The sequence below is a fragment of the Triplophysa dalaica genome, chromosome 3 (genome assembly GCF_015846415.1).
Source record: "Triplophysa dalaica isolate WHDGS20190420 chromosome 3, ASM1584641v1, whole genome shotgun sequence".
NCBI lineage: Eukaryota > Metazoa > Chordata > Actinopteri > Cypriniformes > Nemacheilidae > Triplophysa > Triplophysa dalaica.
Window position 1 is genome coordinate 23,973,561 of NC_079544.1, and position 16,059 is coordinate 23,989,619.

The following is a 16,059-nucleotide window of genomic DNA, read 5'->3' on the forward strand; positions in this document are numbered from 1 at the left end:
ATGTTGGAATTTTGTAGATTTTTTTAAAAGAAAAATTCAAAAGGCGAAACAATGCAGATTCGTTTTTACAGCCTTCTCTGCTCATATTTACCAAGGGTGCCAATATTAGTGGGGGGCACTCTATCCCAATTTCAACACGTTCAACCAGTTTTTATTTGTGCATTTCATAGTTTTTTAGATTCAATAGCGTCATTGCAAAATATTTCTGCTTTAAATTACATCCATTTTGTTATTATATTCCCATAAGCATTAGGCAACAACACAAGGTCATCTATTGGCATCAATCCTAACATCCTGTGTTATTCATGACCCGATAATCAACATGACCATAATGAAACAACTCACCAAAAGAGATGTTTGTTTTGTTCACATACAGAAAGACTCTGGGATCAGCAGTCTCATCCCATGCATGGAAACCACCCAGTCGCTGCTCCAGTGTCACCAGTCTGGTCAGCAGTTACTCACAGGTTTAGTAACAGATAAAACCCTATTTGAACTTTACTGTTGGGTGCGTACATTAGATATAGATACATAAATACATTGACCCCCTTGAAAACAAGATGGTACATCTCAAGGGGCTTATCGAATAAATACATTTTAATTAATTAATTAATTCTCCAAAGTTGAACATACATTAAAGCAGATATGTCTATTCATTTTTTGTTTTGTGTGTTTCTGAATGCTACTTCTCAAATTGAACATAATGCATTGTTGTGTTTCTCTAACAAAGGGTGACAACAGTGTACTAATAATGTAAGAATTCTTCCTTTACGTTTATGAAGGTTTCGCCAAATATTCTCGCCTGACATCGGTGTTTTTGCCAATGAACATTTTTGTGGTTTGCACAGATAATTTTCAGACATTTGCGCTTTACAACCCGTTTTCTAACATTATGCATTTTCAGGCCCCAAAACGCCATTATTTTGTAAATGAACAGCCAAAGTGAAGTTGAATAAAATGTTCTGTACGCCCCCCTAAAACACAGATTTTTATAATTATGTATATGTTCATTTTATGATACAATAATTGTTTTATTTGCATTAACAATGTTATTTTGTTATTAGATGCAAGAATGCTAATAATTTAAATAAATTCATATTGTCCATGTTAATAATCTTAAATCGGTCCCTTTTACATTTTGCAGCAAAATCAGGAATTCATTGCAGGCCAGGATTTCGGTTCCAGTCTTCTAGGTGATCTGGGAGAGGTAGGCGAGCTCTCCTGTACTGCTTCTGAGAACCTTTGCTTAGAGCTTGACCAGTCTCAGCTGAAACAACAAGAGCTCCTGGAGAAGATCCGGGTGCTGACCAATGAAGCAGCTGATCTGAGGGCTGTGGTCAAGGATCTGGAGGAACAGCTTTCGGCTGCTAAAAGTCCAGAGAAAAGAGTGCAGTCTGCAGTGGCTGAGCAGAAGGTCTTCATGACTGTCAGAGAGTGCACCGATCGTCTCCAAACCACCACGCAGGAACTGGAGGCTCTTCGACTTCAAGAAGCATCAGAACGCAACCTAGAATCCAAACTGAATGTCGCCGAGAACAGAAACATGGAGCTGCTGGCCAAACTCGACGGAGCTATGAGCGTAAAAGGACAGCAGGCCGCCAGCTACTGCGACTCGGCCTGGACGATCCAAGAGCTCCTAACCAAACTAAAAGAGGCGGAGCAAAAGAAAACCGTATGTAAACGAGTGGCCGAGCGACTTGCTCAGGAGCTGAAGCAACAGGAGGTAAAACTAAATGAGGTGGACAGCAAACTGGACGCATTTAACACGACTACCAACAAGGAACGAGCAACTGCAGATGAGCTGCAGATGACCGTAAACCACCTCCAGGGAGTGCTCTCTCTGAAGGAGCGGGAGACGAATACCCTTTGTACGCAATTGCAGGACTTGCAAAGCGTACTGAAGATTCGAGAGTCCCATCTGGAGGAGATGAAGGGACGAATGCAAGAGGAGCTGCAACAGAAGGGCATGCTCAAGGAGCAACTCAAGGCAAAGGAGTCTGAGCTTACCGTCTGCATTGACAAGATTCGCAAAATGGAGAGTGACAATGAGAGATTGGCTGCGGACGGTCAGAGCTTGCAACCGCAAGTCAGGAAACTGGAGGAGTACAAAAACCAGTGCACAAGCTTAATGGAGATCAACACCAAGCTGATCCAGACTGTGAAAAGAAATGAAGAAAGCAGCGAGGAGCTAGCACAAACCAAGAATGGTCTGGAGAGAGTGCTGATGACTGCACAGGCATCGGAGACACAGCTGAGAAACAGACTGGAGTCTGCTGGATTTACGGTGGAGAACCAGCACATCGAGGAGTGTGTTTTGAATGGCCAGGTGAAGAACGTTGAGACTAGAGAGCCCTCCTCAAGCTCTGATAGTGGAGAATCCACCTCAAGGTTGGCTCTGGCTGAGGCTCAACTTGACCTCAACTTGAAGGAGGTTTGCAGACTTCAGGAGGAGGTTTTGGAACTTCGGGCTCGGCTCCTGGTGAGCTCGGAGGAGAGGGTGAAGATCCAGACACTGCAAGAGGTTACGGAAGCCTCTCGAGAGGACATCCGGGCTCAGACGGGGCAATTCAAGAGCCAGGTGGAAGAACTAAACTGCAGACACGTGGATGAACTGATGCGTTGCAGAGAAAGAGAAGAGACCCTGGTAAAGGATAAGGAAGGCAAAGGCCAAGCGAGACTCCAGACGGAGACGAATGCCATGAGGGAAGAGCTTCATGAGGGGAAGAAACACAACAACAGTCTGTTGCTGGAGAATGGAGAGGCTCGTGAGGCCTTGCACAGGGCCAAGACGGAAACGGTAGAGCTCGGGGTTCACGTTTGCATGCTGACAGGACAGAACAAGGAGGCTGAGCTGCGATGGGAGGAGATGTCTGCCAACTTGCAGGAGAGACAGACGGAGGCACAAACTTTGAGTGAATCTCTGGAAGACACGAAGAAGGATAATGCAAGACTCCAGGAGCAGCTAAAGGAGATGAAGGGACTTCCTAAAGTCCATCAGGAGTTGCAGGAACGTCTTGAAAAGGCAGAAGAAGAATCGAGGAGTCATCAGGTGTACAGACAGAGAGAGGTGGAGACCCTTAGGTCCCAGCTAAGCAACGAGGCTGCACACCACGAAAAACAAGTGCAGGTAATGTGAACACTTCTCATAGATGTTGGTTTTGTGTTTTTTTAATCACATCCACCAATCAACTCATGCTGATGTATTGTGTTAATGACTCATTTCAAAATGTGTTTTATATCATTGAAATGTATTTTTGTGTCTTTATGAAGCGTCTAAATGAAGAACTGGATGAACTGAGAAAGAAACTGGATGTCGAACTTGAGAAAGTTTCGAGTCTTGAGTCCAAAGCATCAGAGCTAGAGGTATTACGATCATTGTGTCATCACACTGTAGATCAGGGGTTTTAAAACTTTTTTGTCAACCGATTCTCTTTGACCTACATCATTTACTTGAAGCACTGTGCTGTGTTCTAACTTATCTGTTTTTCCCGTTTGCCCCTGTAAAGCTGCTTTGAAACAATACACATTGTGAAAAGCGCTATATAAATAAACTTGAATTGAATTGAATTGAAGTACCCCTGAGAAAGTAAATTTAAATCATTTAATAGCACATTTAACTTCAAAAACATTTATTTTTGTATCTGTTTTGAGGTTTTTATTATTAGTATTTTACACAACTATTGTTATTCCTAAACATTTATTTGCAATGACATTTTTCAAAGTAATGGAAACAACTTGTATATGCACTGGTAGACAAACAGTTTCGGAAACCCTGCTGCTGGATGCACTATGTGACATTGTGCGGGATGAAACAACGACACATACTCGGGAACAGAATTAGTCGACACCCAAAGGGTATATTTATGGATAAAGATATGGGTAGACGCCGTCCTGCTTCCCTTTGGGCGTGTCCTCCAGCGTTATAAGGGAGAAGCGTCTGTAGTCATTGTGGAAATGTCTCTGCCAGCGATATAGGGGAAAAGCATCCTTAATCCTTGTGGAAATGTCTCTGGCAGAGGGTAACGATGGTACTTCCGGGTTTGTGGATGCGCGGTCCTGCCGGTCGTTACTAGTCCGTACTTGGGAAGACACAAGAGAAACTACACTCAGCATACAACTATCTGAGGGAGACGTGGCTCTCTGTGTGATCAATTGCAGCCCTTTTTATGGCCATTGCGAGTCCCCTTTAACGGCCAGCAGGTGTGCCGCTCTGATGAACCTTGTTTCCATGGCGATGCTGATTGCGCCAGGGGTGACTCGTCCTGGAGCGTCAGGAACCACCTCGTGACCCTGGCATTGGTATCCTTGGCCTTACTCATCCATTGGAGGGGTGCGTGGTCGGTTACGAATTCAAACTTGCGTCCCAACAGATAATACTTTAGCTCCAGGACTGCCCACTTTATGGCCAGGGCCTCCCTTTCGACCATGGCATACCGCGACTCCCCTGAGGTGAGCTTCCGGCTTATGTACACGTCTCCCTCAGATGTGTTCTGCTCCATCTTTGGTCTGTGACAACACAGCTCCCAATCCAGTGTTAGATGTGTCTGTCTGGAGGGTGAAGGGCAGCCAAAGTCCGGGGCATGCAAGATTGGGGAGGATGTCAGCGTCTTCTTCAAGGTCTGGAATGGTCGCTATGCCAGTCTTGAGGCTGGATCAAACCCCCTCCGACTCTGTTGCCCAGGTTCTGGGCTTCGGCGAGTCCCAGATGACACTTCTTGGCATTCGTTAAGCCTGCCTTCCTGAGGTCCATCAGCACTCTCTGCAATCTGTCCAAGTGGGAGTCCCATGTCCCCGAGTGGATGACCAGATCGTCAATATAGGCGGCGGCGTAGGCTTGACGGGGCCGTAGCAGGATGTCCATCATCCTTTGAAATGTGGCAGGTGCCCCGTGTAGACCGAAGGGCAGCACTGTATATTGCCAGTGTCCGGAAGGGGTGCTGAACGCCGTCTTCTCCTTGGAATCTGAAGTCAGGGGCACCCGCCAATATCCCTTCGTCAGATCCGGTCCAGGACCTCATCCATTCGGGGCATCGGATATCCGTCGAATGTGGATACTCATTGACCCAACGAAAATCATTGCAGAAGCGGAGAGTGCCGTCCGGTTTGGGTACCATGACAATGGGACTGGACCATGGGCTGCGGGAGGGCTCTATCACTCCAAGTTCCTTCATCCGTTAGATCTCCTCCTCCATAGCCAGTCCACGAGTCTCATGCACCCGGTAGGGCCGCTGTCTGACGACGACCCCTGGGGCCGTCCGGATATCGTGTTGGGTTATCCGAGTCTGCCCGGGTTCGTCGGAGAATACATCTCTGAACTGACTGACCAGGGACTGCAGATCTTTCTTCTGGACGGGAGACAGCTGTTCCCCCATCTGGACCACCGGTGGTTTCGTCTCGGCGAAGGCCGCCATCTGGGTTGGGGAGGCTATCCACTTCTTTAACAAGTTGATGTGGTACACCTGTTCCTCTCATCGTTGTCCCGGCTGGCGGAGGCGATAGTTGACTGGACTTATCCTTTCGACGATAGTGTATGGCCTGCTCCAAGAGGCCAAGAAAATCTATTTTTATATTTGAAATATCTACAAATGTGTGTGTTTATAAATACAAAATAAATATGCGGAATACACAGATATATATTATGTAAACACAAACTTTTATTTTGGAGGTGATTAATCACGAGTAATCGTTTGACCGCCCTACCTTATGTCATTCCAAATCTCTCTGTGGAACTTGCACCTCATGTCATATGTTTAGTTTAGCCTTCTCTGTCAGCGGCGAGGGTTTTACATGTGATAAATGCAGGGAAGTAGTTAGGCTGACGGAGAAGATTTTAGAATTAGAGTCTCGCATCCAATCTTTATTTGAGGATAGTAAGAGTGTAAGAACCGTAGAAAACACTTCGGATGCGAGCAATGTTAGCGCACACAGCTCGGTTCCGGTTGAAAATCCCCTGCAGCTGGGAAACTTTGTGACGGTGAGACGGCATAGTCGCAGGACAAAACATCACTCAACCGTTCCGATTAAAGTCTCGAACAGGTTTGCCCCGCTCAGTGACGCACCGACTGAGAAACCTGCTGAAAGTGCCCTAGTGATCGGTGATTCTATTGTCCGGAACGTTAACATAGAGGCACCAGCCACCATAGTCAAATGTTTACCGGGAGCCAGAGCGCCTGACATCAAGTCAAACTTAAATGTGCTGGCTAAGGCTAATCGTAAATACAGTAAGATTGTTATTCATGTCGGCACAAATGATGTTAGACTCCGTCAATCGGAGATCACTAAAGATAATATTAAAGAGGTGTGTGAGCTCGCAAAAACGATGTCAGACACTGTAATATTCTCTGGCCCCCTTACTGCTTACCGTGGTGATGAGATTTATAGCAGATTATCATCACTAAATGGCTGGTTGTCTGAGTGGTGCCTGCAGAATAATATAGATTTTATAAATAACTGGAAGAGTTTTGAGGGCAGACCTGACCTGTTGAAACGAGATGGTCTCCATCCCTCCTGGGATGGGGTTTCCCTCCTCTCTAGAAATTTGGCACACAGTCTTAATAATGCTAAAGTCTGACTACCTAGGGCCCAGGTCAGGAAGGAGACAGAATGGCTTAACCAACTGTCTGCTTGCCGTCTCGCGTTACAGAATACACAAAATATACAACATGTAATAATCCCTTCTTACAAACAACATAAAATAGAGACTGTGTCTGTCCCCCGGATTAGCAAACATAAGATATTGCGTAAACCTCTTGAAAGTAATTTAATAAACGTTAAACAAATCAAACATGAACAAAATACAGATAATCAGCTGTTACGACTCGGATTGCTTAATATTAGATCTCTCTCAAATAAAGCACTTTTTGTTAACGATTTGATAACCGATCATAAAATAGACATGCTTTGTTTGACAGAAACATGGCTAAAGCCAGATGATTTTATTACTCTAAATGAATCCGTTCCCCATGATTATTACTATAAACACGAGCCTCGTCTAAAAGGTAGAGGGGGAGGTGTCGCTGCACTTTACAAGAATTCTTTTATTACCTCTCAGAAGTCTAATTTTAAGTACAGTTCTTTCGAAGTCATGGTACTTCACGTATCGACACCTAATACTAAGGACAAAACATTTTTAAAATTTATTCTAGCTATTGTATATAGGCCTCCAGGGCACCACACAGATTTTATTAAAGATTTTGGTGGGTTCTTATCAGAACTAGTACTGGCCGCAGATAGAGTCCTTGTCGTCGGTGACTTTAATATCCATGTAGACAATGATACAGATGCCTTGGGACTGGCTTTCAAAGACACTCTTAACTCCATGGGCGTTAGTCAACATGTGTCAGGACCCACTCACCTTCGTAATCATACTTTAGATTTAATACTTTCTTATGGTATAAATGTGGACGATGTTAAAATCGTTCAGCAGAGTGAAGATATTTCGGATCATTATCTGATATTATGTTTGCTTCAATGGCCTACGGCTGCAAATCAAACTCCTTGTTACAAATATGGTAGAACGATTACTTCAACTACCAAAGATGCGTTTCTCGATAATCTGCCTGAATTGTCTAAAATATCCAGCATGAGTAATAACGTTGACGATTTTGACACTACTATTGAAAATTTTAACTCTACTTTCTCGGAAATATTAGACACAGTTGCTCCTCTGCGTTTAAAGAAAATTAAAAATAGCAGCCCAACACCGTGGTATAATGAACACACTCAGACTCTAAAAAAAGCATCCCGTAAAATGGAGCGCAACTTTAAGAAAACGAATTTAGAGGTATTTCGTATAGCATGGAAGGATAGTACTCGAAATTACAGGAATGCAATAAAAACGTCTAGATCCGCCTACTTTTCAACACTAATAGAGGAAAACCATCACAACCCTAGGTTCTTATTTAACACCGTGGCTAAATTAACAAAAAATAAGTCGTCATCGACGTCAGATTCTGATTATCAGCATAACAGTGATGAATTTATGAACTACTTCACAAGTAAAATCCAAGATATAAGAGAAAAAATTATAACAATGCAACCTGTAGTGAAATCCGCTGAACAAACTAACTACAGCACCCCTAAGGAGAAATTGCAATTATTTTCTACAGTAGATCACGATGAACTGTCTAAAATCATTAAATCATCTAAATCATCAACATGCATGCTAGACCCTATACCTACAGAACTACTGAAAGAAATGCTCCCCGAAATTATAGATCCTCTTCTTAGTATTATTAACTCATCTCTGACATTAGGACATGTGCCTAAAGCATTTAAGGTGGCTGTTATAAGGCCTCTTTTAAAAAAAACCAAACTCGACCCTAAAGAACTAGGGAATCACAGGCCTATATCGAATTTACCTTTTATATCTAAAGTTCTGGAAAAAGTAGTTTCAACTCAATTATGCTCCTTCCTCCAAAGGAATGACATTAATGATGAATTCCAGTCTGGATTTCGAGCATGTCACAGTACAGAGACTGCTTTGATCAGAGTTACAAATGATCTGCTTTTAGCGTCTGACCGTGGCTGTATTTCGTTATTGGTGCTGCTAGACCTCAGTGCTGCATTTGACACCATTGACCACAGCATACTTCTACATAGACTCGAAAATTACGTCGGCATTAACGGAATAGCATTGAAATGGTTTAAGTCTTATTTATCCGACCGTTTTCAATTTGTAGCAATAAACAATGAGGTGTCCCGCAAATCACAAGTCCAGTACGGTGTACCACAGGGCTCAGTCTTGGGACCCCTGCTCTTCGCATTATACATGCTACCTCTAGGAGATATAATAAAGCGACACGGAATTAGCTTTCACTGTTATGCTGATGATACTCAACTTTATATTTCCTCGATGCCTCATGAAACCCAGCAGTTTCATCGAATAAAGGATTGCATAGTTGACTTAAAAATGTGGATGAGTAACAATTTTTTACTACTAAACTCGGACAAAACAGAAGTGTTACTTACTGGACCGAAAACTGCTATGCGTAACAACCAAGAATACTGCTTAACGATTGACGGATGCTCCATAAAATCCTCGTCATCAGCTAAGAATCTTGGCGTTGTATTTGACAGTACTCTCTCATTTGAAAGCCATGTCGCAAACACCTGTAAAATTGCATTTTTCCATCTTAAGAATATATCTAAATTACGTCATATGCTGTCACTGTCAGATGCAGAGAAATTAATTCATGCATTCATGACATCAAGACTAGATTACTGTAATGCACTTCTAGGTGGTTGCCCTGCGGGCCTATTACAAAAACTGCAACTGGTTCAAAACGCGGCAGCTCGAGTTCTTACACGTACAAAAAAGTATGAGCATATAACCCCGGTTCTGTCAACCTTGCACTGGTTACCTATAAAGCATCGCATTAACTTTAAGATCTTGCTTATTACCTATAAAGCCCTACATGGTCTAGCGCCGCAGTATTTGAATGAACTTCTATTGTATTACAGACCACCACGTACATTACGCTCTAAGGGGTCCTGTCAGTTGGTAATACCTAGAATTTCAAAATCAAGTGCAGGTGGTAGATCCTTTTCTTATCTAGCGCCTAAACTTTGGAATATTCTTCCCTGCACGGTCCGGGAGGCAGACACACTCTGTCAGTTTAAATCTAGACTAAAGACTCATCTTTTTAATCTTGCATACACTACACCTCCATAATATTAATCCTCAGAGGATTTAGGCTGCATTATTTAGATCAACCGGAACCAGGAACACATCCAACAACAAATGATGTACTTGTTGCATCAAAGAGTGCAGAACAGTACTCTACTCTCAGCCAGTCTTGTCTCTTTGTTCCAAGGTTACCGCAGGATGCAGTTCATGCCCAGACCTGATGGCAGAGCTGAGAATGGGAAGCGGTGACCTGACAAGTGCTAAGAGGATAGAGCTGGATAAAGGACGCGACAACTTTGTTTTTTTCTACAACACTTCAAATGCTATTAGATTGTTAATGATAATCTTTAATTTTTATATTTTTATTAAGCCTTGTTGTGCAAGCACTGATGAGCTTGTGCAGAGGCAGCAGCTTTTGCCAGAGGGGAACTGGAATCCCCTGGTTGGGCCTGGGTTCCCCTGAGGTTTTTTTTCTCGATGGGAGTTTTGGGTTCCTCACCACCGTTTGCATATTGTTTTGCACTATCTGCCTGGCCGGGGGGGCTGCTTTAGAATTCATACTTGTATTAAATGTGTCTCATGTACAGCTGCTTTGTAACAATGAAAATTGTAAAAAGCGCTATATAAATAAAGTTGAGTTGAGTTGAGTTGAGGAACACAAAAGAAGATATTTTGAAAAATGTCTGTGGTTTTGTGTCCATACAATGGAACTCAATTGAAGTCAATGCTGTTTGGTTGCCAGCGTTCTTCAAATTACTTTGTGTTCTGTGGAAAAAAAGTCATACAGGTTTGGAATGAAGTCATGACATGACATGAAGTTATTCATTTTGGGGTGAACTGTCCCTTTAAGTGATTACACTTTGACTGTGATTTCTGAGCACAAAAAGATCATTAAACGTTTTCTTTACGCATGCGAATGTATATATATTTTTACTCATGTGTGTTTATGTTTAAAAGTCTGTCAACAGCGAGTACAGTCAGATGATCGAAAAGAAAAACAACCGCATTGGTGATTCTGAAACCGTTATTGATCAGAAAGAGGAACAGATAAAAACACTCCGAAAGAACTTATCGAAGTAAGATATTTCTGTACTTCTTTTCAGATAGTCCACAGTTTTAACATGAATGCACAAAATAACGATAACAGAATGTATTTCACAACATGCCGGTCATTCTGAATGTTTCTGTCAGAGCTGAGGAGCAGTCGGCTCTTGCACAGAAGGCCTGTCATGAGCTGGGTGTGAATTTGAGCAGAAGTTCGATGGAGAAGCAAACCCTGGAGCTGAAGATGTCCTCTGAGATAGATGACCTTTCTCGCACCAAGAGGAACCTGGAAGAGAGACTTATTGAACTTATAAGGTGTCGCCTTTTGTGCCTTCCTCCTGAACAGTTTTTGTTCTTTATTTGATAGTTTCTGTGTTGTATCTTCTAATTTATTACTAAACTTTGGCGCCCCCTATAGGGAGAAAGATGCTTTGTGGCAGAAGTCAGATGCGCTAGAGTTTGAGCAGAAACGGAGGGCCGTAGATCAGACAGGCCGAGACCTTGCATACTGTCTCAGCTGCCGCAACCACTTCAGCTGGATACTGCGCAGACACAACTGCAGGTAAAGGAGATTACAGTGAAAAAAGCATAATACAAAGTTGCTAAATATTTAATTAAAATTTACATTAAAAAAGAAAAATCTAAAAATTTGATCAAAAATATAATATCCCTGCTTCTCGCTCTCAAATACTGCTACATGTTTACATTACATTACATTAAGTAAATAAACATGTTTTAAACTTGACATGTCTTTTTTGCATTGTGTTTTAGGTTATGTGGGCGTCCCTTTTGTTACAACTGCTGCAAGTATGCTGTGAGTGGCCAGCAGGGCGGCACTAAAGAGCGATGCTGTAAGGACTGCTACACTCAGCAAAGCCACCCACAGACAGATCCAGGTAGTCCTTTACATCCACCCTACAGCACAGTCTCAAGTCCTACCAGAACCAGCACACCTGGAGTCAAAGGTGAGAGGTCATTAAGGTTTACAGAGATACAGGTTTTTTATGTGAACGTTAATTCATTACTCTTCAACTACTGGCATGCCATGCATCATACAGCATTTTTAGTCATTTTCACATAATAATGTGATTTATTGTTTTCTACATAAAATCGTCTTACATAGTGTAAAGGAACATTCTGTGAAAATATCACCTTAACATTTTTCATTTTGATGTCAAAGATTGAAATGAATGACTGAAATCATACTGATGGTCATCATCCTAAAATTAGATTGGGATATTTTTACTTGGATCTGTAATCCACTCTGTGCGAATCACAGTATAATTCTGTGTGTAATGTGAGTACTTTCCACACAGGGGAGCTGAAGACCCCCCAGCCGGACGATACGGTGTTTGACATCATATCTGAAGATGAAGTGAGCGGTATCCATGATAATTCGCTGTACACCACTGCACTCTCTGAGACTGGACATCTGTGAGACACACACACGCACGCACATTGTTCATTACTTTATTAAGTCATATAAAACCCAAGAGTGTTTGGGTTATCCTCAGAGTGTAACATGTCAGACTATAATGTAGGTCATACCAGAACACATGCACACACATTCCTGTCTTGTTAACACAGATACTCAGCACTCGGTTTGAACTTAAACACCGAGTGTTGGTACCGTGTTGGTAATTTGTTTGTGCTAAAACGTCAAACAAAATTAAATGGGCTCCTGCTGAGCTAAACACAGTTTCATTATTGAATTACATTTTCATTCATCAGAGTAAATTTGACACGACCGCACGCTGATGCACATTCTGAAGTGTGCTAATGTACTGCTAACTACATCAAACATTTATCTTTTTCTGGAATTAGTTTGAAAAGGATTCAAAGTTATTTCTATGTGCTTTCACAATTTTGCGTTGTATTGCAAAACAGCTTTATTTAATACACATTTTAGCAATAGAGACATTGGGTCAAAACAGTAAAGAAATAAAGAAAAAAGAAATGATAGTAATATACATTTTCTATAAAGAGTACATAAGGTAGCACTACAGACAACAAATAATTGTATAGCGTATTGTAGTAATTTTTTACTCTGATCAGACCGTTATATTTATATCTATTTTCAAATTAGATTTTTATTAATACATAATAATAATACAATAAATAAACGCTATATAATTATCAACAAAACACTGACCTTATAATTTATACTTTATTTATTGATAAATATTAATACTATATTTCGTAAGAGATTTTTATTCTGGTTCTGTCTGCAGTAATTGTTACACATTATGTGCACTTTTCTTTGTGTTACTTGATTAAAAAGAGTCAAATAAATGTTAATGTAAGTCTATGTTTGTTTGTTTTTGAACAGTGACATCACAAGCACAGAGGAATCGGACGAGCTGATTGGCTCTGTTCAGGATGCAGAAATCTGCCTGCTGAAATCTGGAGAGATGACGTAAAACACTCAACACAACATTCTGAAAACTTATAAAGCATAGATTTTAACATCTGCCACGAGGCTCCAGTTTTACCCATGGGCTTCTAAGTAATAATTCACTATTATGCGTGAGCTATAGAGGCTGCAAGAGTTTCTCATGAGCATCTGTACTGAATCCTAAAATGTCAAAAGCCACACGTTACAAGTAGAAAGGGTGTTTTCGAAATGATGACATCACACACGGTCCATTTCTTAGGTTGTCAGCGTCGTACAGTCTGGAGGACGTGGTTCAGTTTGGCGAAGGGTTCAGAGAACTCTTCATCAAGTCCAGCTGTTACAGTGTTGTTCTCATAACTGCTGCTCATCCCGGTCCTACCATCAGCTGGATCTTCTCTTCTGATCCCAAGAGCATTGCCTTCAGCGTGGTGTACAGAGAGAACACGGGCACGGCTCTGGAACAGGATAAGGTAACATAGTCGTTTATATCACAAGGTGCATAATTAAGGGATAATGTACAGGCAGCCGGTTGTTATCGCAGAAATAAGACCCGACAGTGTGATCAGGACCCGACGTGAAGCAGATTATTATTTGAAAATAAAAACCCTTGGAATGTCGCGACTGGCCAATCAGAATCAAGCATTCAAATTAGCCGTGTAATAAACAGCTTCAAAGTCCCTGTGAACTGGAAGTTGCAATCGTTTTTACTTCCGTATTTTGACGCATTTCCGAGTGAAATGGAATTTTGAATAAAAAATATAGTGTGCGTAGCTTTCATCTTTCTTTGCGATTCGATTGGATAGGGTGTATAAAACCAGCCATTGCATTTTGAAATGGAACTGGCAGCAGACTGACAGTTGAAGGTGAGAAGTTAACGGATGCACCGCCCAAGCCGCCGAATTTACGTGATTAAAGATGGATAGTCATTACAGGATGCATTTTCAGATTTTGAGGATTATGAGCGCGCACAAATTTAAAAAAGAAAAGACCCACATTGATAAACTATTTACAATAAACACTGCAATATTTCATGAAAAAATTGGCATTGTCATTTTTTATTTTACTGGGACTTTTACAAACATAACATATTTTTTTTCATTTTGAGGTGTAAAGTTAATAGACATTTCCTTTCACTTTTAGGAAAAATTTTGATAGTGAGTTCTGAGAACTGTTGAGCCTCCAGAGCTCACTTGATTTAAGCCTGGCTCAGATTACAGGATTCTCGGCTAGATTTTACCCCGATTTCCCCTCCCGAGATTCTTTGAAAAAATTGGGTCCGAGGTTCGGCCCAGATTATCACGTAATGGGAGGCATTGCAGATCGAATCTTACACCTCCCGATCTGCTCCGATAGATATCGGAGCTGCCCCAATCATATCAAACATGTTTGATATTTAGGATTTAAAATCGGGGTGATGACATTGGTACTTTCGCTACAGCCAATGAGAGAAACATCTGCAAGGAGATGACTGACAGACCTTTAAAAATGTAGACCGCAAAAGCTCCTGCAAGGAGCAGAGGAGATGGAGGAACAATTTGTGGCAACAGCATGATTGTCTTTATAATGTATCCTTCACAGATACGTAAAAGAGCTGGGTTGAAGTCGCGTCGGTTTTAAATGTACCACGTAAGTGTCATGATTTCCAGAGGGGAGAACCCGAGTGCAGGCAAACACGGGGGTCCGAAGGGGTTAACAGGGAATTTATTATACAAAAAGGAACATTTCAAAAGGACAAAACAAAACCCAAGATGGGGAAAAAAAAGCCGGGATTGATAATAAACTAAATCAAGGACACAGACTCATTTGGCAAGTTAAAACTAAACTTACTAGACACGAGTTGACAAGAACAAGGAACATAGGTTTCAGGGGTACGGGGAACGGGAACAAGACACAGCGTACTTTCTTAGCGAACAGAGTACAAGGAACAGAGTACGGTACAGCAACATCAAACAATCCAAGAGCACAATACAATAGACAAGAGGATGCTTTAAAGGGAAACAAACACAGGATAATTGGCAAGGGACAGGTGTGGGTAATGAAACACAAATGGGAAGGTAACAAGGACACGAGATGGCGGGAGACACAGACAAGACATGAGAAAGCGCATGTCAGCCAATATATAAGCAAAGCCATGTCTTTCTCACACAAAACCCAAGGGCTATGCCATGACTCCGCTGCAAGACAAGAATAAACATGACATGATAGCGGAATCATGACATAAGCCCCCCCCAAATGAACACCTCCAGGTGTTCATCAAGGGGCAGACTAACAGGACAAGACAGACTGAGATACAGACCACTGAACAATACAGAATTACACATGGATTGGGGTGGGACAAGAGGAACAATAAACAAGGCCTCGGCTGGACTGCCGAACTGGACCCCGGCTGGACTGCCGAACTGGACCCCGGCTGGACTGCCAAACTGGACCGCGGCTGGACTGCCGAACTGGACCCAGACTGGACTGTGGCTGGAATGCTGACTGTAAGGGCGGCTGGAATGTGGCTTGGAAGGCCGACTGGATCGCCGGCTGGATTGCCTGACTCGACAAGGGCTGGATGACCGGTTGGAATGCTGGACTCGACAAGGGCTGGAAGGCCGCGCTGGACCACGGCTGGAATGCCGGGCTGGACCACGGCTGGAATGCCGGACTGGACAAGGGCTGGATGACCGGTTGGAATGCCAGACTGGACAAGGGCTGGATGGCCGGCTGGATCGCCGGCTGACATCTTGGCTGATCAGGGCTTTTCTGGCGACTGGACAGCGCTCTGGACCGGGCTTGGTGCCGGGGTAGATGTTACGTCTGCGGGGAGGACTAGCTGCTGGTGTAGAAGCTGCTGTGGGTGAGGCGGAAGGTATAGTGATGCCCACAACCCCGACCTGCAGGGTACGATCCTCTGGGATTGCGGCCAGCGAAGATGGGTAACTGGATCGTACTGGGAGCCTGGACTCCGTTCTGTCTGTGGCATAACGCCAAACAACATCAATGTCCA

At 42.7% G+C, this 16,059-nt stretch overlaps 1 protein-coding gene across 3 annotated transcripts in view; it reads left to right on the forward strand.

Moving 5' to 3' along the window:
• The window catches only part of fyco1b (FYVE and coiled-coil domain autophagy adaptor 1b), a 33,595-nt gene that overhangs the window by 13,859 nt on the left and 3,677 nt on the right, over positions 1 to 16,059 (forward strand). For all 3 annotated transcript variants that reach the window (XM_056744459.1, XM_056744458.1, XM_056744457.1), the window contains exons 7-16: positions 377 to 467; positions 1,145 to 3,127; positions 3,271 to 3,363; positions 10,586 to 10,704; positions 10,820 to 10,987; positions 11,091 to 11,234; positions 11,444 to 11,637; positions 11,989 to 12,106; positions 13,002 to 13,088; positions 13,327 to 13,537. In XM_056744459.1, the coding sequence (XP_056600437.1) occupies positions 377 to 467; positions 1,145 to 3,127; positions 3,271 to 3,363; positions 10,586 to 10,704; positions 10,820 to 10,987; positions 11,091 to 11,234; positions 11,444 to 11,637; positions 11,989 to 12,106; positions 13,002 to 13,088; positions 13,327 to 13,537 (3,208 nt within the window). The remainder of the gene's footprint in view (positions 1 to 376; positions 468 to 1,144; positions 3,128 to 3,270; positions 3,364 to 10,585; positions 10,705 to 10,819; positions 10,988 to 11,090; positions 11,235 to 11,443; positions 11,638 to 11,988; positions 12,107 to 13,001; positions 13,089 to 13,326; positions 13,538 to 16,059) is intronic.